This window comes from Psammomys obesus, unplaced genomic scaffold (assembly GCF_907164565.1).
Source record: "Psammomys obesus unplaced genomic scaffold, mPsaObe1.curated_primary_1811, whole genome shotgun sequence".
Taxonomy (NCBI): Eukaryota; Metazoa; Chordata; class Mammalia; order Rodentia; family Muridae; genus Psammomys; species Psammomys obesus.
The window spans coordinates 3517974-3540667 of record NW_026596125.1 but is presented as its reverse complement, the minus strand read 5'-3'; the positions used below and the strand labels follow the sequence as shown (position 1 = coordinate 3540667).

Genomic DNA, 22694 nt, shown 5'->3' with positions numbered 1-22694 from the left:
CGCAGGGAGTGACCATGACATTGTTGGCTAATGCTGTGCAGACCACACCTGTAAGTCAAATTCTAGGAAGGCAAGGTTGCAGAACACCCCTCCCCAGTTGCCCTCAGGCTGTGATTTTTGGAAGCACTGAAAGTACATGCTGGCTGTTGGACCTCCAGTGTTAGCTTGCGACTGTTAGAGGAAAACATGAATGACACGTTGTGGGCAGTTACCTTTCAAAAACAAGACAGAAAAGGTCAGCAGGCACTGCTCAGAGCCCGCTGGCTTGTGTTTATCCCCTGAATGGAAACTCAGGTGAAGATTTATCATGCTATCCAGAGGAAGCCACGATACTGTTTTCTCGCAAACTACCACCGGCTCCCTCCGGCATCTGTTCAATATTTAGTGTGAGAACGGCGGGAGGTTGATCCCACGCAAAGCAGCATATCATCTGCAAGGGGGTGTGGGCGACGAGCGATGACAAAGCCAGTGTTTAGAAAGCACTGCATGCAACTAAACACTTTATGCGTCTTAACTCACATAATCCCCGCAACAACCCGGAGGAAAACACTGCTACGGAGCAGGAATGGGCCTGCCCAAGTTAGCGAGTGGCGGGCAGCATCCAAACCTAACTTGCCTGGCCCCGGAGCTCGGTTCCTACTCATCAGGACCTTTTCTAAAATTGTAACGTGGACAACAAAACGCCCAACACACAGGCAAGAGAGACTTCTAACCAGACCGAGGGTGAAGGGAAGGTTTTATGGAGGGCTGACAGTTGTGAATTTTCAAGGTCAACGGGTGGAGAAAGGATGTAGGCAGACTTGGTCTCAGGGGACAGAGCAGCCTGACCTGACAGAAAGAAGCAGCAGCTTTGGTGTCTGCCAGTCGATGACACAGCTCACACGGGAGGAATGCTGCAGAGGGAGGCCTCGCCAGAGCCTTGAAGGTCCTTGAGGATTAGCCTCCTTCCCCGGAAAGGATCGGGGTGGGGTGGGAAAATTCTCAAACTAGCAGGGTCTCCCCTGCCAGCGATCAAGGCAGACAGCTCTCTTAGGTTTCTTTCTAGGGGGACACGGAGCGGAGACGGTCAAGGTCACCCACGCTGGACTCGGGTACAACGTGTCCAGGAGGACCACTAGAGTCCTGCGCACAAATGTAGGAAAACTGGCTGTCAGCCAGGCCTGGCTGGCTCAGGACCGTGGGCACCGCCGGGGCCTGGCGGGGACGAGCACCTGCTCGGCGGGTACAGAAAGACCTGGCCTCTGCTATTCCCACGGCGCGACACCGCCCCAGGTCTCCAGGCCGCAGAAGGTCAGGAGGCTGTCCTCTGGGGACTCCGCCACCCGCATCCTCCTCATCACCAAGGAATAAAAGCCTCAGCGATTGGTCCACGCTATGCCAATCACCCTAGTCTCGGCCCACACCTCCTCCGGTGTAAACGGCATTGGTTGCATCATACGAGCCTCCGATAAGATTCTCTTCTTGAATTGGGTAATAGAGCCTCGTCCCGCCTAACCCTTTTTTGTCACAAGGTCGTGATTGGTTAAGATCGTTGCCAAGCTCCGGACGCGGCTCGGTCATTGGGAGCCGCGGGCTGCCCCGCCCGCCGGTGAAGGTGAGAGTCTCCTCCAGTCGCCGCGCTCCGCACAGCACCGAGCAGCTCCGGGCTCGCGCTCGAGGTCTCGGCAGACTCCGTCACGATGGCGCCTCCGTCAGTCTTTGCCCAGGTTCCGCAGGCTCCCCCGGTTCTGGTCTTTAAGCTCACCGCGGACTTCCGGGAAGATCCACATCCCCTCAAGGTTAACCTCGGCGTGGGAGGTAAGGATGCACTGCCCTGGAATGCTCACCGCCAGGGGGGACCGTGGGAGGAGCCGAGGCTCCGTGTGCTGCCTCCCTGAGAGAGGACCTGGTAAACAAGGCTGAGACCACCGGGGCACCCGCCAGCCCACCGAGGTTGCAGATGGTGCTATGGGGTCCTTGGAAAGAGGCGGTGTGTTCAAGGTCACGCAGAACAGGTGTAGCATCTGGGACACAAACGTAGTTTTTCTGTTTCTGCGTTCTGCGTTCTTTATGGTACCTGTTCTAAAGCAGCGAGGCAGGCAGGGACTAGAAGGGGGGGGGGGCGGCGGAGAGAAGTCTGGTAGCATTGGGGGCATGCTCAGCCGGGAACTGGGAATGAGAGAGCTGTTAGCCTAATGCAGCTGTGGTCCGGGTCGTGTGAGCAGCAGGTACCAGTTAGGCAGCCAGTTAAGCCACGTGGGTGGGTGTGGGGGGGGGTAAGATCTAGGTTTGGTTTATTCCCAGAGTGAATGAGGTGAGTCAGATGAGTTGAAGCCCCGCCCGGGCCCCACTCATCTGGATCTTCATTGCCTGATTGTATTCCTTGAACCAGTTTAGCCTTCTGCTAGGGACTTTGGGTTGGAAGGGCTCTGAAACCCCTTTTCATTCGAGCCTCCAGAGAGAGAGCTTCTTGTAGCTGTCACTTCGATATTTGAGGCTCCACGGAGCTTGGTTTGCATTTGGCCACATACAGAGGCCAGCCAAGGAGAGAAGGGGGAGCCGGGGGAACTAGCCGGAACTGAAAGCGCTAGAAGGGCTGAAAGAAGAAAAGGGATTGTTTTGTAGCACGAGGGTGACATGAGGGGGATTCAGAATCAAGGTTCTTAGAGGAAGTGTGTGTACATAGCCCTGTTGACACACACACACACTTCATCAAGGAGCAGGAGAGGGAAAATCCTAAAGTGTTGCTTTATTGGTAGTGGATGATGGTGTGTGGGCGTAAGTACTATATACCACTTTCTCAACTTCTATGTATGTTTGGAACTTTTCAAAATAGAGCATTAAAAAGCCAGTGTTAACTTGTTTAGCCAGTGGAGAGAAAGAGTTTTTAGCAGCCAGTAGAACAGGAGAAATACTGAGAGGTTATCGTGAATGAAAATCAGAGTGGTGACCATAGAAGCTCTTTATCTAAATGTAGCTCAGAACTTTCCAGTGTTTATTGTAAAAGAACTAACGGGGTCGGTTGCCCTGACCCATCTTAGGGGTTTTTGTGGCCGTTAAATGTAATCACAGTACTTTGGTCTGTTAGCCATTTCTGTTGCTGTTTTGGCATTTCTTCAAGTGGGTCTCTTAAAAGCAGTTGAATAAAAAATTTTTTAGCCTAAGAACAAAAAATGAAATTCATGACATTGGTTCAGAAATAAAATATTCAGGCCCACAAAAACCTCCCTGCTATAGCATCCAGTCCAGACTTCAGATACCCGTCTCAGCGGTGACGTGGTTCTTGTCAGTTTTTCCGGGAACCTAAGAACATAGACACAGGAGTTCTTTCTGCCTGTAAGTGTAATTTCTGCCTACAGCAGCTCTGGGAGGTTGTTTCCTTGTTCTCCCATTTGCAAGGAAGGAGGCTGAAGCCCAGGGAGAAAGTACAGTTTGACCCCTAGATGGGAAGGCTGGGATTCTAGCAGGTTTCGGGCCTCAGGCCCTCTGGCCTCTTCTCTGCTTTCGAGACTTGTCAGCTGGGCTGGGGGTGACCAGCGATGTGCAGGGGGAGGAGGCAGAATATGTGGGTGCCTGGCATCGGTGGGTCTAATGAGGGTTATTTTATGTCTCTGAAGCTGAGGTGGAATGAAGTACCAGGACCGAATGACGATTAGAATCTTGTTAAAAGTCTACTCCAGGATTCCCCAGCACGCCCCATGATTCTATTGATAGGGTAATTCTACAGGGTGGGGTCATTGTATTGATGCCATCAATTAACCCAGGCTCAAGAAACCAAGGAGTGATGTGAATTGTGGTATGTGAATGAAAGGTGCTGCGTAATAACCTTTGGTTATTATCATGACCTGTTCTGTGTGGGTAATGGATTGCCCTGATAGCAGTCAAATAAATCCCAACAGTGGAGTGAAAGGTCTCTCTCTGCATCTGTATATCCTGTCTATCTGTACGTATACCTCAGTACAGTCTCTGTAAAGGGTGTTGATTACTGAGCAGGCTGCTCCTCGCAAGGCCAGAGGTAATGGATGCACTCTCCAGGGTCTAGCCGTGCCGGACAGTTTTAGGATAAACTGCTGCTGTAATCTCATTAGCTGGTTCTTTCTTGCAGGTGGTTTCCCCCGATGGTTTTCTTCTTGTCAATAGTTTTCTTGTCACTAAACAGCACTGTGCCACAGTTTTCACTGTTAAGCACAGTGCTTGTAAGTTGATGGGCATAGTGTTTCTCAAAGCCTCTGGCTTTAGGGAGAGACACACCAGGCCAACCTGTGCAGTTGCAGTTTCTAGCTTATTTATTTATTTATTTGTTTAAATTTACTCTGTGTATTTGTGTGTGTGTGTGTGTGTGTGTGTGTGTGTGTGGTGAGCGTATGCATTCATAGGAAGACCAGCTGTTGGCAGTGTCTTGCACTATTGCTTTCTACTTTATCCTTTGAGACCGTGATTTTTCACTGACCCTAATGCTCATTGGTGCCATGCCTTGCTGGCCAGTGATCTCAGGGATCTGCCTGTCTCCACTGCTCCAACCTCTAGGGTTAGCTGACCATGCCCAGCTCCACGTGTGGGCCTGGGATCAGAAGTCAGCACTTGTGTGTGTGGGGGATGCTTGGGAGACTATCTTGAGAGCCCCAGTCCTTTTTTATTTATTTTTTAATGTGAACTTACTCTTTCTTTTGGTCGAGTTAGTTTAGTAGTTTTTTTCGATATGGTTTCTCACCCCTTCACATGGAATTGTTGGTTAGATGATCTCTATCAGGGCCCGGAGGTCTATGTATGTGGACCCTTGGGTGTGGAGAGGTGAGGGAAGTGGAGCCCTCAGGGGGAGGGGTAAAGGTGCTAGTTAGACCGTCTGATTCTCTGTTCTTCCTTTCTGCAAAGCAAGACTCCTGGGCCTGTCAGTAACCTGTGTGACCGTCCTGGAAGCATACTCAGGAGGAAAGGCCGTGAGGCCATGGGTCGCAGAGCAAAGCTCAGCAGCTTGCTCATAAGAAGGCTCCTGATACGGTGCTCTGGGCTGAGTGCTTCAGGATTCCCTCAGACATCACCTATTGCAAGGAGAGACAGAGAGAGCGTGCGTGCAAGAGAGAGAGAGAGAGAGCTTTTCTTGAACTCAGTAGCATCAGTCTCGCTCTTACCATCTTTGTGATGTTTGGCAAATAATTCTGGCCTCAGTTTCCAGGCTCCTAATACCTATATATTTTGTGGTTTGTTAAAATAATTAAATGAGAATAAAGAAATGTACAAAGTATTTAGTAAATCCTTGTTATTACTGTGGCTTCAGTTCCCAGTAGTGTCTATAATTATGAGAGCTTTCCATCCTGGCTCTCTCCTCCCAATGCCCTTCTTATTATTGCCATATGTTCTGGATCTCCATCGGCTGCCTACCCCGCTGCCCACTCACTATCCAGACTCGATGGATGTTGGGATCACCAGCAACCTTTCTCCAGTCCCGCCTGTATGGGTTTGGTCTCTGGGTTCTAGTTTTACACCCTCGGAAGGCCATCCCTTCTCGTTATCCCGCACCAGCATTGCCTTATTTCAGGTCCTTCTCATTTCTCTTCTGGATCATTTCTGGAGCCTTCTGACTTAAGTGCTTCTCTCAGGCCTCTGTTTTCTGTGGTGTCACACTCAGATGAGTCTGTAAGTGTACAACAGCTGGTGTCACAGCCTTTGGATGTTCAAGAAGAAAAGGTTCTTAGAACAAACCCCCACAGACCATGAATCCCCTGTGGTCTCGCCACAGGGCCTGTTCCTGAGGCATGAAAATGCAGAGCCTCAAACCGTGTCCTGTTACACTTGCACAGGTGTCCCTCAGACTGGAACGTCCCTCTCACCTTGGCTGCCTTTTAAACCCTTCCTTATTCACTACCCACACTTCTCGTCTGTGAGATCTTCCTGACCCACCTTGTGAATTAAAGGCTCAGTACGCCATGTTTTCTGGAAGATGGAGGAGATCTCTGTGTAGCTTTTTCTAGTCAGTGCCTGGGCCAGCCGGTGAGTGCTTGTTGATTGATGAGTGAAAGACAATCCGATGAGCAACAGGAAGAAAACAGGACAAGCATAAGGACGCCCGAGGAGAGGGGGAACAGTTGGCTATTCATGATGCTTGCCTTCCTCGACCTGGTCACAGCAGTGGTGACAGAATCTGCAGCCCTGCCTTGATGATAGACAACACCCTGGGCTGTGTCCAGGACTGAACCTGGGAGAAACTGGTCAATGAGAAGGGAGCAGATGAACTGGGCAGTTTGTATTTTCTCACAGCACTCTTAACCTCACTCTCAAGTATTTCAGTTTTGTTTGTTTGTTTGTTTGTTTTTTGTGGGGGATGGCTCAGAGTATATAACAATGGTAAGAACAGGGGTACAATGGCTTTTTTTTTTCCTACCTGTTTCACAATAATTTAGAAGTGACATTATCATAAATATTAACATACAGCATAGCTGTGTTGTATTAATTATGTAATACCATTTACAGATCTGAAGTTCACAGGACTGCCTTTTCTAGAATGCTCACATTTGGTGAGTCTACATGGTGTCCTTTCTCTGTGGATGAACATCCATTCTGTGACTCCTGAAGAGTCAAAAGAGGTTTTGAAATAGCCTTGAGTGGTAGGATTCCCACAAGGGAACATTTCTTCACAGTTGTCCCCACACATGCCATCGAGTTTGTTTAACTCTTCTTCAGGACTGGTGCAGGTCTGCATTTCCCAACTTTAAACTGGCTTTCAAAGGATGAAGATTTGGTAGAATCGAGGACGTTCACAGTCATGGCCTCCCCTTTAAAATCAGTGCCCCAGAGACTTGCCGGAGAACGTAGCCTCTGTTCCGAGAGCAGCTCGGCCTCAGAAGAAGGCATTTTGGTATGCCTTTAAAGAAACCCAGTCAGGTTCCACCTGGTTATGTAAACTTTCTATGTGTGTCGAAGGGAGTGAGTTTGATTAGTTGGATGCTGTGAGTCATATTCTGAGATTAATTTACTAGCGCAGAGCTTCGGCTATAGGTGGGTGAGCGGCTGTTTGGAACCCAGTCCACATTTCTGTTATGCACTGACACATTTCTCAGACTTATAGATGTCACATTTCTGGAACATAGCTGACGGAACAGAAAATAGACACGTGACATAAAATGGGCTCGTGCATTATATTCTGTTTGTGGTGTACATTTTGTCTTGGTAGTTTTACACTCAGAAGTATTTTCTGTGAATATGTTCATGCTTAGCGATATAGGAATATTCACCAGCATGTTTCTAATAGCAGATAATTGAAGTCGTGGTTAATAACTGGTAACTCATACACGAGAGAGTGTTATCTCACCCCAGGGTGATACTGTAAATGGCCCAACCTATGAAGAATTTTCAGTTGCATTCACAATAAGAGGAATGCAGATGAGAGCTGCCTCAGCACTGCCTCGTTCACGCCAGGAATTTTCTTGGTGAGGTGGTGGGGACGCGGACACTTCCCATCTCTTCACATTTGAATGTGAGTTAGTGACTGTTGTGGGGATCAGCGTGGAAGTATCTGTCCAGGCACATCTATCTCACCCGCATCTTACAGATGTCTTTGTCGATGTGTGAGATGATGTATATACGAGATGCTTCGCGGAAGCATTTTTAATATCCGATGATTATAAACAACTTGGATGGCCAACGTGAGACCGGCAAAATAAAATCTGGTCTATTCATTAAGCAGCTGTGAAAGAAGGACAAAGACTCTTTCTGTGCACTTGCATGAAGCGATCATCGAGTGGGGAAAGCACGGAACAGAACAGTGTATAGTGCGTGGTATGTGCAGGAAGCTACATTTGCTTTTGTGTTATGGGGAAATTCTGGAATGATACATAAGCTAACAACAGTTGTGTATAGAGAGGGGGATTTGGGAACTAGGCAGATAAAAAGGATGGGATGGGAGGACATGAAGATACATCACCTCTCAGAACATACCAGTGATGAAAGACACTCATAAAAAAAAAAAAAAAAAAAACAAAAAACCCTGCGTGTTGGAGACCCTATGATGGTATGATCCGTGCTTTGTGAAGGGACACACACACATTTGTGCCCCGTATCGGGATGCTGCGTTTGGGTTGTTCATTGTAATACTTTTGGGGGCTAAACTAAAATTTTTACAGTAAATATGCGTTGTTCAGTAAGACACCCTAAGATACAAGTTTCCATTTTTTGTAAAGATAAAATTTAGTCAGAATCGCTGTTAGAATTTGGTCTCACCTGCGTAGGCAGAGGGTTGTCGGCCGACTTTCACGGTGGAGTGGAGAGGGAAGTGATCCCGTTGGAATCAGCTCAGAATGATTATTGTCCTGGGTCAAGGTCAGAGCAGCAGCCTGCTGAAATGGCAGTCCAGCAGGACTTCAGAGTAGTGTGGGGTGAGATCGGAAGGAGGAAAGGTCAAAGCAGCCGTAGAGCACGCTGAATGTGCTAAGATGTTGAAGTGCTAGAGGTTTACTGGGCAGCCGGATTAAATGTCATGATATAGATAAAATTAGAGCGGTCAAGGCAGCGTGAGGCACCTGGTGTGTATGGACAGAGAAAATGGTCAACACTGGCTGATTTCAAAACACACAAAGAGGACAAAGATGTGTTTAAGTGGGTCCTGGGTCACTGTGTAACCGGCTGTTGGACATCAGGCTCAGAACATCCGCTTCTGGTGTGACATGCTTCTGCATTTTTATAACTGGAGGAGGCAGACATTCTTTTTTCTCCCCTCCTTTCTTTGTGTTTGTGTTTGGAGGTGCAAAGATCTTGATAAGTAACTCCACGCCAGATGTGTCAAACCTTTTGACATTGCATTATGATATTGCTGTTGTCCTACAGACCCGTGGGTTCATGTTTGTAGCCATCCTGGGGACACATGCGGGCTGTGGGCTACAGTTTGCACATGCCCAACCTCAGCTTTTCTGGAACTCTCTGGGAGTCATGGGGGTGGAATTGCTGGGCTGTTGGTAATAGAGGCCTGATCACACTGTCGGGATCAGCAGCATCCAGACATGGCTTCAGTTCAGACATTTCTCCTCTCTCACTGGACCAGCATCTGTGATGTCCCAGGTGTATTTCAGCATTCTGATTCTGCAGATCACACTGAAAGCTGTGTGATGTGCAAGGGGAGAAAGCAGGGCTGTTGGGTGTGCCCAGCACTCACCCAGGGCTTGGCCCAGACAGTGAATGGATGCCCTTTGTGAGTCCTGCTCTGGCTAGAAGGTGGTGGAATTTTCTTAGAAGATGCCCAAGATTTGTGTATTCTCTTTTTTCCTTGCTCAGCATACCGCACGGATGAGTCTGAGCCCTGGGTTTTACCAGTAGTGAAGAAGGTAGAGCAGAGGATTGCTGAGGACAGGAGACTCAACCATGAGTACCTGCCCATCCTGGGTCTGGCAGACTTCCGGAGCCTTGCTTCTCAACTTTTACTTGGGGAGAACTGCCCAGCTCTCGAGGAGAAACGGGTGAGTTTGGGGAATGGATAGTTTTGCGTTAGGAGCCATAAATGTTAAAAATAAAGTTCAATTTGTTTGAAGTTATGTCTTGAGAACTAATAAATACGTATTTCTTTGAAGGCAAGGTGACCCTTTTAAATTTATTTATTTGTTTATTTTATGTGCGTGGGCAGTATGCTTTCATGTATGTCTGTGCTTCATATGAGTGCCTGGTGCTCAACGAGGCCAGAAGAGGGAATTGGATCCCCTGGGACTGGAGTTACAGCTGGTTGTAAGCTGCCTTGTGGGTGCTGGGAATTAAACCTGGGTCCTCTTGAAGAGCAGCCAGTGCTCTTAATGATTGAGCCGTGTCTCCAGCCCAGCAAGCACATGGTTAATCAGTGTGAGCAGACAATGTGGCCACATCCAGAGACAGGTTATATGCAGTAGGAAGTGGTGCCGGGGAGAGGGAGACCCTTGGGACTGTAAATGGAGCTAAAGTGTGTGCCCAGCCAGTATGCTGGCTCCCAGCCCTTGCCGACTGTTAGGATTTCCTGTGGGTTTGCAACCTGGACCCTGTGAACCTCATGCCAAGCCAATTTAATCAGAGTCCTGAAGAGCACTGCCCTCTTGTCTGCCCACAACCCCAGTTTTTTTTTTTTTTTTTTTAAGGCAGGGATTCCCTTTGCAGTCCTGGCTGTCCTAGAAGTCACTCAGTAGACCTTGACCTCAAACCCAGAGATCTGCCTGCCTCTGCCTCCCGAGTGCTGCGATTAAAGCTGTGCACCACCGCCTGGCTTGGGGAGTGTTTTTAAAGAGTGGCGCCATTGACTCCAAAATATTTCCAGCTTTGAAAACCGCAGAGTAGAGACAGCAGTGCTGCAGGAGTGTGGGGAGTGGCCCGGGGGCAGAGGTGGACAGAAGCAAGTCCAGGTTGTATGGAGAGCTTGCCAGGAGACTGAAGTTTGCAAGGGTTACCTCATGAAAGTGTTGTCTGGACAAGGTAAAGCTGGCTGGATGGGTAGCAAAGGGAAGAGCGGTAGTCTGGTTAGGTGTTATGCAATTGAAATGGGCTACCCTCATTACCTTCCCGGCCACATTGTAACGCAGGGCCAGGTCACACATAGAAAGGGCTACATTGTACCCTTGTCATTTGAGGTGCTCCTCACCTGTTGTTCACAGCAGGTGTTTCCTCTCCAGATGCCCTGATAAGCTGAACTGCAAGGTGAGGTAAAGGTTGCACACAGGCTTGCCTCGGGTGTCTTGAAGCAGGAGGCTCTGATGAAGGACTTGGAACCGAGGTCACTGATTAGACAAGTAACTAATCGAAGTTTGGACTAGAGGTCTGTATAAGGCTTTGACTTGGCTCAGGAAACTGAAGGTGGGAAAGATGTGTGTTAGGAGATAGGGGTGGCATGGAAAAGCTGCCCCGAAAACCCAGTCTTTGCCTAGACAGGAAGTGAATGGTCTTTTAAAAACCATGTATGTTTTAGGAATCCTTTGAGACCTTCATGCGATGTATTTTGATCATACTCATGGCCACTTCTCTCAAACCCTCCTCCCAACTTTGTGTCTGTGCTTAAAACAAAACAAAACAAAACACTGAGTTCAGTGTGTGCTGCCCATATACTCACAGATGTAAGGACGCCAAGCTTGAGGCCAATGATGCTGTCTACCAAGAGCCACAGTCCTAAGAAAAACTGACCTTTCCCTGCCCCAGAAGCCATCAACTCTCAATAGCTCCTCAGTTAAGAGTGGGGGTGCGTGTGGATGCCTCACTCTGTGCTAGAATGTTGACTGGCTTGGTCTTCCATAGGTGAGCATGGCTGCTGTGAGTCCATGAAAAGGGGCTTGTCATGTCCAGAGCACAGTCTTGCTCCCGTCCTCCCTAATGTCTGGCTCTTAAATCTCTCCAGCCCCCCTCTTCAGTGGTCCCTGAGCTCTCTGTGTGTATGTGTCCCATTTGTGGCTGAACACTCCACTGACATTTGCTCTCTGCCAGTTGTGAGTTTCTGCGTTAACTACCATCTAAAAGAAAAGAATCTTAATAAGATCTGAAAGTGGAGAAATTGAGCACCTGGAAGTTGGTTATCTATCTCTGCGAATGCCATAGGTTAATTAGTTGGGGCTGTTGTTGGCAACTGAGAGGCCATATTGTGGGAGCTGCTTCCTCCAAGAAAACTGCATTCTCACACGGCTGCTTTGTTGACAGTGTTCCTCTGTCCATGGACCCGAGTTTTGACCTCTTAAAGACTAAGAACCTGGGGTGGGGCTCATGGTTTTGACCTTGGAACATTCTTCCCTCTTGGTCTAGTTCATCTGTGTTTTGTTTTGATTATACAACAAACTTAAACGACTTTCTTTGTGGCATCAAGTAAGTAAAAGTTCCTGTTTTGGGATACTTCCTGGCCTTGGTATTACCCTGGGTACTAGCTGCTCTTGAGTGCTAAGCCCTTCCCTTTTTCCTGGAAGTTCTCCATCCCGGGGCCGCTGTTCAGCCACCATCAGCTCATGTAGGTTCTTGTAATAATGTCATGGACCTTCTGGCCTCTAGTCTACTTCTCATTTCAGGACATTTTTCACAATAGAGAGATGTTCCTTATAAAAAGAGCTAATCATGCCACCTGCTGTCTTCCTCCGCTCGCTGCGCCACCTGCTGCCTCCAGAGTGTGGTCCGGCCTCTAGCTTGGCATCTCTCTCCTTTTGTCCCTTCCGGATCCTGCCAGTCTAAGATACTGCTGGCCCTTAGTCCCACAGGCCCAGAACCCCTGCCTGGCTTTTCCCTCTGCCCTTCCTTGCTTCACCAGCTGTCTAGTCCCCAACTCTAAGACCTTCAGGACCCGATCAAGGGTCACTTCTGTGTTGAGTCATTCACTTTCTCAGGTGTGGCTGGTTATTTATGTTCTCTGTATTCCGGTTGTGAATGTTTGAAGTCTGGGAGTAACAGAACTCACCGTGACTATACTCTAGTGTCTAATTTAAAAATACCCTTATTTTATTTTATATATGCGAGTGTTTTGCCTGCATGAATCTGTCCACATGCATGCCTGGTGGCCATGGATGTCAGGAGAGTTTCAGGTGGCTGGGAGGCACCATTCGGATGCAGGGAACTCAAACCAGGTCCTCTGCAAGAGCAGCGAGTGCTCTTAACTGCTGAGCCTTGCCCCCAACCCCACAGAATGTCTAATTTTATAAGGCCTTTTTCTCTCACAGTTTGTGATCCTGGCTAGGGATCATGGCTTGCCTATTCATTTTGCACATGCCCCACAGTCAGCTCACGGGACATCTGAGGGTCTCAGATGTTTGAGTCATTCACTCGCTTGTCAGAAGGGCCGGGCATGTTGCTAGATGCTGGCACCCAGCAATGAGCAAATACACTGGTGACCGCAGAGACAGCCCCTGCTTCAGTTTACTGTGGTAAAGTCAGATGCTGGAGAAAGAGAGGAGGAGGAGGCACGTTAGCTATGGCGGAGGGAGGGAGGCTGGATTCAGTGTGAACCGGTGTATGGCTAGAATCAGAGGAGAAGGAGTGGTGGAGACAAGACCTGAAGAATGAGTCAGAAGGCAGGCAGAAAGGTCTTCCTTATACAACATCCCTGTCAGGGTTTATCATTACCACCTGTTTTGAAAGGACTCCCAATTTCTGGGACCCTCACTCTTTCTTACTACTTCCATTTTTCAGACTTTAAGACTCAGATAAAATGTCCGTTTTCCTCTCCCGTAGAATAGCTTTCCAGGCTCTGCCGTTACTGAGCCACAGCAGGCACAGCAGGTAGCCACGGTAGGTCTGATATAACGCCCTTCCGTGGAGTGAGAGCTCAGTCTTCTACTTTTGACCCTCGCGTCAAGGAGTCCTGGGATCTTGTTCTGCTTCGGGTCTTTTCCATACTCTTCTCTCTTCAGCCGGTTGGACAGGAGCTTGTGTGGTGCTGTGTATCAGATGAGGTGAGAGATGCTGTGGCACCCAGGTGTATAGTGTGACCCTGGCCACAGACAGCCTCTGGTGGGCTCTGCTCGCCTTACAGTGAAATAACATGAGCAAATTATGATCTCGGACACATTCCTAGAGTCTGGCACTTTTATGTCAACCTGGGAAGGAGATGCAGAGACTGCCCTCTAGTTTTAACTGATTTGCTCTTTGTTCCGAATACCCATCACGTAACTTGAGTCCAAGAGACTGTCTCCATGAATTGTCTGAATATATTTCCTCAGATATTAATGACTTTCCTTTTTACAAATATAGGACTTTCTTGACCAACCCCCCCCCGCCCAGTTTCTATTAATTGCTTATGTTTCACTGATGCCATCCAGTGTTTAATTTTTAGGGCATGACAGTTTGAGAATTCAGTATTTGTGTCTTATGGGTGCCAAGGTGGGTAGCTCATGTTAATGAGGTAGATTTATCTTTTTCAGAGTAATTTTCAGTCCTGTGTAGCCATGCTCTGACACTATTGCTCCTGGAACATCAGGGAGGGTGAGGCTAAGCACACTCCCTGACTGTTGTTCCACTATCTTTTAGCATTAGTGTTAGCTTAGAGTTTTAGAACAACCTAGGGCATTTAACCTTTTTATTTCAAATACTATAATGATTGAATCCATGCCTATGTTACATCACTTCAAGGATGCCTGTATTTGTCTGTCTGCCTGCACTCTCCCCTCACCCCCATAGTACATGGTGCTGGGGATTAAACCCAGAGCCCTCCCGATGCTAGGCAGATGCTCTACCACTAAACTACCTCCCCAGCCTCCTCCTTTTGTTTACAGACTTCTTGTGTGATCATTTTGTTCTCCTTAATCTTGCAGACATATTAGGCAACATCTAATTTATGTCTTTTCTTTACTGAGTTATGCTGAAGCCTCACTTGAATCTGAAGGGTCAAACCAAACCTAGGTAGACGGAGTGACATACAGAAAGACAGAGTGGCCAGATCCAGAGCAGGAAGACCCCACTCATGCCCATCCATGACCCTAGCCAGCTGTCCATCCTTTTGTGAACTATTCTTTCCCTCAATCTGCTTCCTCATTTGTCAACTGGGGACATCAGATTTACTCTGCAGGGTAGGTGAGGGGCCAAAGAAGACTCTAGATGAAGGCAGTCTGTAAATGGTAGAACAGAGGACTTTCATTATCGCCTGTATTAGGACTCTTCAAGCTGAGGGGAAACTGAGCAGAAGAAGGCAAAATCTGCCTCTCATCTTTGGGAGAACATATTTCCAGGGGTTAATAAACCAGTACTCTGTAGATAGATGGAGTCACTGGCCAGCTAGGAGTATGTGTCCAGGATCCTATTGAAAGGAGTGATCTTGGACGGGTGCTGAACAGATGCAGTTCACTTCCAAGGCACACACTAGCGTGGCCTGGGTCCTTCTACCTGTGTTCAGAATGGAAGTTTCTCCTGGAGTCAGAACTGTGAGGTCAGAGAGCTGGCTGTCCTGCTTGCTGGCTGGTGACTGAGCTTCATCTCTTGAGGTGTCTCTCCGTTTCCTCACTTGAAGCATGAGCAGGGAAAAGGATCTCCCGGTAGTTGTTGGAAGTTTTGATGAACTCATGCACAGAACAGGTACAAAATAAGAGCTCTTTACTGTCTCACCCTTGCCCAACCGTGACCCCCAAATCTTCTCTTTCAGGTCGGAGGCGTGCAGGCTTTGGGAGGAACAGGTGCACTTCGAATTGGAGCTGACTTCTTAGGGCGGTGGTACAATGGCATAGACAACAAGGACACACCCATCTATGTATCGTCGCCAACCTGGGGTGAGCCTGTTAGGTGCAGGAGAGGAGAGCCAAGCCGCTGGGAGGGCTGTCCTTGTGACATTCAGGGAGTGCGGGAAGATGTAATCCATCCCCGAAAGGGCCGGGTTTGGGGAGTCGCTGAGCACTGGATTAGGGCAGCACCCAGAGAAAGCTGCCGCTCAGATTTCAGCTGGGAACACCTTTTGCCAAGATCCTCTGTAGTCTTGCTTTGTAGTCTGTGTTGAAGGTTCCTGCCAGAGAAGTGGATGTAGGAGGTGGCACTGTAGTAGGCTGCTAAGTCTGGTTGAGCTTGTTCCTGGCACTCTAACTCCACAGTGCCCGGTGGACGCTGAGCCTCAGGGCCTGAAGCTCACCCATGTTCCTTCTGATTCCACCACCTTGTATCTGGAAAAACAGCTAACATTTGTCCCCTTGCTTTGCAGAGAACCATAATGCTGTGTTTGCGGCTGCCGGCTTTACAGACATTCGGTCCTATCGCTACTGGGATGCAGAGAAGAGAGGACTTGACATCGACGGTTTCCTGAGTGATCTGGAGGTGGGTGATACAGAACAGTAGAGAATTCTGTTGAGGAGCAGCAGGGACAGCTTTTGGATCAGTTGATGAGTGAGAATCTAAGACTTTTTCTCCAAATCGGATAGTGGATTCTGAAATAGCACATAAGAGAGTGATTGCGCAGAAGAGGGATGTGAAAGGCACTCAGAATATGGTTAGTCCTTGCCCTTTTACTGTGTCCTGGCTTCTGCCGACTGTCTCCTGATAGCCCTGACGCTGTCAGGGCTGATGGAGCCTTCTTCTCCCCAGAATGCTCCTGAGTTCTCCATCTTTGTCCTCCATGCCTGTGCACACAACCCAACCGGGACCGACCCGACTCAAGAGCAGTGGAAGCAGATCGCTGCCGTCATGAAGGTAAGGGCTCTTGCGGAGCGCCCTGCCAAGTGGGGTGCCTGGCTTAATCTTCTTTAGTTGTTGTTTCTTAATTATTTAAAAGCACAGCCTGCTCATTGAAGGGTCTGGAAAATGGAGAGAAGTCCAGAGAAGCAAATAAGTATTAACTATACATCTTATCACTCAAACAGACGCCAGGAGCGTTTTGATGGATGGGGTATTAATTAGAGTGTGTGTGGTCTTTAAAATGTGTACATGTTTTACAAAAGTGGAATTGTTTTCTCTCTATTATTTTGCAGCATTCTCCCCTTTTATTCCTTTATATACATATATTTCTTTGATGGTTTATAGCGTCATTTTTTTTTCATAGCTATGTGACCCTTTCGTGGATATGCCATCTTGAGGATTGGGTAAACCGGTTGAGGAATGTTTAAGTTTATTTCAGATTCCTTGACCCAATTTATGTATGTAGTAAAACTTCCTTCTTTTTTTTTTTTTTTTTTTAATTGTTCTTTTGAGACAGGATTTCTCTGTGTAGCTCTGGCTGTCCTGGATTTCTCTGTAGACCAGGCTGGCTTAGAACTTAGAGATTCACCTGCCTCTACCTCCTGAGTGCTGGGATTAAAGGCGTGCACCACCACCCCCCCAAAAAACTTTATCTCTTCAGGATTGCTTTCTAGATGAGAGTTCCTAACTAAAGTGCGTATTCTCCGTCAATGTGCTTATGGGATGCTTACTAAGCAACTTTTAGGTGTTGGGTACCACTGGGGTCTGGTAGTGAACATAGCAGATGGAGCCCCTGTCTTGAAGAACACATAGCCTGTTTAAGAACAACTCAGGGGTTAGTATTGGAGCAGTTCTGGTACTTTGAGATGCGGCGTGGGTGGGTTCCATAGCGATGGGCTAAACCTTTCTGGAAGAAGTGGCCTCCATGCCGAGTTTTGAAAAGGAGGAGCTGAGAAGACATTGTCTTGAGATTGCTGGTGGAAAGGTGGCAGGGGGTAGAGCGGGTCACAGACACAGCCCCACCCAGGCAGACAGGGTGCCCCTTTAAGGAACTGAAGGACATTCTCATTACTGCCTGGGGCTCGTGGTGGGGGAGATCCAGGGGAGCACAGTAATGTGTTTAGAGAGCAAATATGGCTGACCCTTGAGATGAGCCTGGTAACACGGGGTGGAATAGATTAAAGGGAAGTGCAACGAGACAGCTGGGAAAGCAGTTAGGTGCTGCCAGTGTGGGAGTTACTGGGAACCAAATGAAGTAGGTGGCAGCGGAGAAGGGGAGATGGAGGAAGCAGGTCCTCAGGAGTCTGGGATAGCGGAATCGGGTGCCATTGCAGGTGGGGGATGAACTGCAGGCTTTGAGTGAAGGTGATCTCGGGTTTCTGGTTTGGACAGTTCAGGAGAGGGAAGAGGTTTGTCCCCTCAGTGTGGAAGGCACAGGAGCAGCGAGGGGGACTCTTTGAAGAGATGAGAGTGATCAGAATTGAGAGCCTGCTTCCTCTAGAGAAGCTGGCGGGGCAGCACTGAGGTGAGGAAGCCCTGGAGTTTCCAGACCTCATAATTAGCTTATCATACTAGGAATTCCTGCAGAGGGACCCACTGACACAGAACAGTGCCTCCAAGCTTCAGAAGTAAGTCCCGTTGGCAAAGCTGCGTCTTGACGCTGGAGTACAGCAATGTTAAGAAGGAGGATTTACTAAAATCATTGCTGCTTGGTATTCGGTGAATACCAAGATGCAGAGTGGCCGGTGGATAAATGAATGCATGCAGACAAGAAATACAAGGTTCTGGGTAGAAATTCCTTCCAGATGCCAAGTGGGAAGGAAGGGTCCATGTCTGAGGCTGCTTCCAGAGGACGTCCTGCCCTGACTTGCTTTCCTTCCTCGCAGCGCCGTTTTCTGTTCCCCTTCTTTGACTCAGCCTATCAGGGCTTTGCATCTGGAGACCTAGAGAAAGATGCGTGGGCTATTCGCTATTTTGTGTCTGAAGGCTTCGAGCTCTTCTGTGCCCAGTCCTTCTCCAAGAACTTCGGGCTCTACAGTGAGTGCTTTGCAGACTTGCAGCCCTGTCTCCCTGCCCCTTCAACACCTCAGCAGCAGCTAAGCCGGGTTCTCGTTTCTCCTTAGATGAGAGAGTGGGGAATTTGACCGTGGTTGGAAAAGAATCCGACAGCGTCTTTCGGGTCCTTTCCCAGATGGAGAAGATTGTGAGAATCACTTGGTCCAATCCCCCTGCCCAGGGAGCACGGATCGTGGCCTTGACCCTCTCTGACCCTGAGCTCTTTAAGGAGTGGTAAGGGGCTCGCATTCTGATGGGTGAGGGTGGGAATGCAGAACTCAGTTGTTCTTTTGAATTTGCCTAGGTTTCGTCCCTCTAGCTTGAGAGTCAGAATTTGATGTTTTAACTTCTCTGAGATTCAGGTATCCCTATAAAGTGGCCCAGGCCAGGTGTGCACGGGAGCACAGATTCTAAGATGTGGAGAAGCCGTGCAATGGTAGTCAGGCCCTCGATAGGCTGACCTCCAGGCAGTGTGGCCATGTTGGAGCTGTCCCTTCTCCCGTGCATACACAGTGATGAAATTTAGCTGGTAGACTAGATAAGGTAGAAAGGCTACTTCCAATAACTCATAAAGGAACGGAGCCATTATAACGTCGTACCTTAACAACAACTATGCCAATCTTAGGACATCTTTTCTTGTTTTCCACTTAATGTTTTCTGAGTATGGTTAACCAAAGATAACTGGAACCACAGGCAGCGAAAACATAGGTAAGGTCGAAGACCAGTGTTTTATTTTATTTAAGAAGACCATGGCTTTCATGTAATGGCTAAGTGTATGAAAAATAGAGCAATTAGGCCTCGTGGAGGACATGATCCTGTTGGTATCAGCCTCCCAGTGAAGCCCAAAAGGGATGATAGTGTGTTTCAGCTGGCATCACTGTTAGCACAGTCCTGGCTGATTCCCTCTGTGTCTCTGGCTGTTCATCACCTGTCCAGGAACCCAGGTACCATCAGGGACAGGCTATAACCTTATGATAAGCTTTCATTCTAAATTGCAGGGTGTTTTTTTTGTTTGTTCGTTTTGGGCACAGACCTTTGCTATGTGCTGTAGTTGGTTTGGAACTGTAGACCCGGCTGGCTTCAAACTCACAGAGATCTTGCTGTTTCTGCCTCCTGAGTGCTGGGGTCAGAGGCATGCATCACCATAGCCTGGCTTGAAATACAGTCTTTAAAAGCTATGTATTTCTGTGACTCCTCTCGTCCTCCTTCATGGATATTGATAACCGCTGCCCATGTCCCAGGAAAGGAAACGTGAAGACAATGGCTGACCGGATTCTGACCATGAGAGCTGAACTCAGGGCACGATTAGAATATCTCAAGACTCCTGGGACCTGGTCTCACATCACTGATCAGATCGGAATGTTCAGCTTCACTGGGTTGAACCGTAAGTGGCCCTCCTGACACTCTGAGCCTGTGTGTGCGCATGACACAGACGTTCTTAGCCAGCCGTTGCTGATTGGTTAGATGTCGCTTTGGGCCAGAATAAGTTCGGTTTTCTCCATGTACATCCCTTGCACCTCGAGTCTCCAGGGCATTGTTGTGGTCCACCCTCCTGACCCATGATTTTGGTATTTTATTTTTATGGGTTAGAAAGTGGCTAGCTGGAAACAGCAGGATTTGTAACCTGGATCTTTAATTTATAACTAGTTTCTTGTGGATTGGCTTTACCTTAATCATTAGTATAAATACCACCTTAGGGACCGAATTCTCAGTAGGTCTTTTATAGGCTCCAGGTAGTATCCTTGAAAAGATGTTGCAGAGTTCTCTCTCCTTGTCATAAATTTAAACATTGGGTGGGTTTTAAAAGCTGATTGGAAATCCAATGGGCATGATTTCGGCCAGCTCTTAGTGGCAGTTCCTCATGATAGAGGAGCCATGTATTTAATAAGTAATTTCTGGGTACCTGCTGGACACCCATCGTTGGTGAGGTGCAGTCGCCACTCACCGGTCAGGCTGGTGGCTCTTGTGAGGGAAACGTGTTGGGTTCTGTTGGAGGTGGAACACTAGAGGCTCCAACCAGTATGTCTGGGCCTGTCAGTGCCAGCTTGAAATGGGCTGAGGAAAAAAAAAAAACCAAAGCAGATAAGTAGAAAGATCTGATCCAGAGGGTATGATAGACCCCTCCGACTCCTTTGCATTGAAATGGGCTGCCCCAGAGAAGCAAGTGGCTCAGCTAGCTGTGGCTTTTCCTCGGGATTGTGGGACAGAGAATTCATTGTCTGAGAAGTCATCTGTATGCACTTGTAAAAATTGTAAGTGATAAGGGAATGAACACCAGGTGTCAGCTTCTAGGTTCACAGAAGGGGTTATCTCCCCATGATGGAGCCTTGTTCTACTACTGTGCAGAGGAGGATAAAAGGTTTTATCATGACTTGACAAGTCGTAGACTGAACCTGACTATTAGCATTTGACACCATTCTTTTTTTTTTTCCAGACAGTGTCTCTGTGCAGTTCTGGGTGTCCTGGAACTTACTCTAGACCAGGCTGGCCTTGAACTCAGAGATCCGCCTGCCTCTGCCTCCTGAGTGCTGGGATTAAAGGTGTGCTCTGCTGCCACCATCACCCAGATTTATTTATGATTTTTTTTAACAACAGAGTTTGTTCTATTTTTTTTTTTCTCCTCATTTTATTAAGAAAACATATAGAGCCAGATGTGGTGTGCGTGGCCTTTCATTCCAGCACTCGGGAGGCAGAGGGGACCGCTGAACTTTTCCTATGCTCCTTCTGTGAAGCGGGCATGGTAAGGTTATCACCAAACATGCTGACGTGCTTAGAACACTGTCTAGCATGTTGAGCTTGCCCGGTGATGAGTGGGATTTTATTATTCTTTTCCATGTCTTTAAGGTGCTAATTAAGCAGAAATCTGCTAAAATTCTTTCATAGTTCTACAGTAAAACAAAATCACTGTAATGATGGTAGGACTGAGGAAGTGCGGCCTTCCCTTCCCCTTTCATATGTGGGGCTTTTCTGCAAACACGGAACTCCTGCTGCATCCGGGGAGGCTGAGGAGTGGATGAAGATGGGTATTTGCTCAGCATAATGGCTCATTCTTATGTCATCTGGGCATCCTGGTGGGATCCTGTCAAACCTTCTGTGAAATGAAATGCTGAATGGAAGTTGTTAGGTGCTTTGGACCAAGCAGCCAGACTAGGGAAGACAGGAAGCAGGCATTGTGTAACCAGTTTTCCATATCCGGGTACTATCCTTGTGTCTGCTGGTAATTCTCAATCAGGAGGGATGTCTAACAAGTAAGGTCTGGCTGGGAAGTAGTCCCAGATTCAAAGCTACCCTTCTATTGTAGTCCTACAGTGAACATCCTGAAAATGGAACATTAACTACTGAGAAGTCTTCCCAGGATCTAGTAGGCCATTTTCTATTTGTTGGTTGGACAAAAGGACAAAGTCACTCCTTTTGCTGAGCACTTGTCTGTGTTAAGGAGGAAGAAGGGAGATTGCAGCTGTTCTGTGACCTCTCAGTATCCACTGCTTAAGTCAGTGCTGCCCTCCTGTCTTTACAGCCAAGCAGGTCCAGTATCTGGTCAAGGAAAAGCACATCTACCTGCTTCCGAGCGGTCGGATCAACATGTGCGGCTTAACCACCAAAAACCTGGATTACGTCGCTACCTCCATTCACGAAGCCGTCACCAAAATTCAGTGAAGAAACACCTGCGCATACGTGCCACCAAAGCGGTTCCTTGCCACGTCTTCCTTGCCTGCGCAAACCTAGCTGTACATACCCTGGATTAGAGTAATCATGGTGAAGCAGCTGCTGTGTAGCCGGCCCCATGTGAAGAAGACATTTCTTGAACTGGGGGTCCTAGGATTAGAGACTTTTGGAATCCAGAGCAAATTAAAGTTATTTAAGAATTTAAAAGTACTTTGATATGAGATGTAGTTACCTTGCCTTCCTCTCTATCAGTCTGCGGGAGCACTGCCCACGGAGCCTTGACTCTGTACAAAGTCCAGTCCCAAAGATCAAATTGTCCGAGGAGCCGGGTTTGACTGTGGGTGTTGGCTGGGGCATTAAAATCAATCATGTCCACCCTATCTCTTGTCTCCCTGATCTTTCTGCATGTTGTGTCCCTCGTATGGAACATTCGTTTTTAAGTCACCTGCGGCCAACATTTACATCATGACACACAAACAGATTTGCGTATTTAACCGAATGTTCCACTAGATGCTATTTGCCCTTGTGACGTGTAGCACATTGTGATATTTTCTTAGTATATTCTGTTGTGTTCTGTTTCCTTAAAAATAAAAGTGCTGATCAAGACAAATGGAATTGAGTTTGTAGTCCGTTAATGAGTTTAGTAGAACGAAGGCTTTAGAGGGATTCACTAATGGCTAAAGGTAGAAACAAAAACAAAAACTGTGTTCTTAAAGTTGAAAGTTCTACTTGGGATCATGGCTGTAAGTCCATGTTGCTTTTGTAGGTTTATCATTCAGTCACCAGCCATTTTCTTAAGCAACTGGGATGATGTCATTTGGAGTGAGTCTGGGATACCAGCCCTTCTTGGAACAGCTGTCCCTCCTAGGGTCCTGGAAAAATTATAGCTGCTTAAACACATCACAATTTCTAGAGTCCAGGGCCTCTCAATGGTGCTT

At 47.8% G+C, this 22694-nt stretch overlaps 1 protein-coding gene across 1 annotated transcript; it reads left to right on the top strand.

The window, feature by feature from the left end:
- The first annotated feature begins 1583 nt into the window (after positions 1 to 1583).
- Got1 (glutamic-oxaloacetic transaminase 1) lies at positions 1584 to 22366 on the top strand. The gene is made up of 9 exons (XM_055591481.1): positions 1584 to 1797; positions 9241 to 9422; positions 15020 to 15143; positions 15566 to 15678; positions 15946 to 16050; positions 17922 to 18072; positions 18159 to 18324; positions 19332 to 19474; positions 21608 to 22366. The coding sequence occupies exons 1-9, from the start codon at positions 1680 to 1682 to the stop codon at positions 21745 to 21747; spliced, it is 1242 nt and encodes a 413-aa protein (XP_055447456.1). The 5' UTR covers positions 1584 to 1679; the 3' UTR covers positions 21748 to 22366.
- The last annotated feature ends 328 nt before the right edge of the window (positions 22367 to 22694 follow it).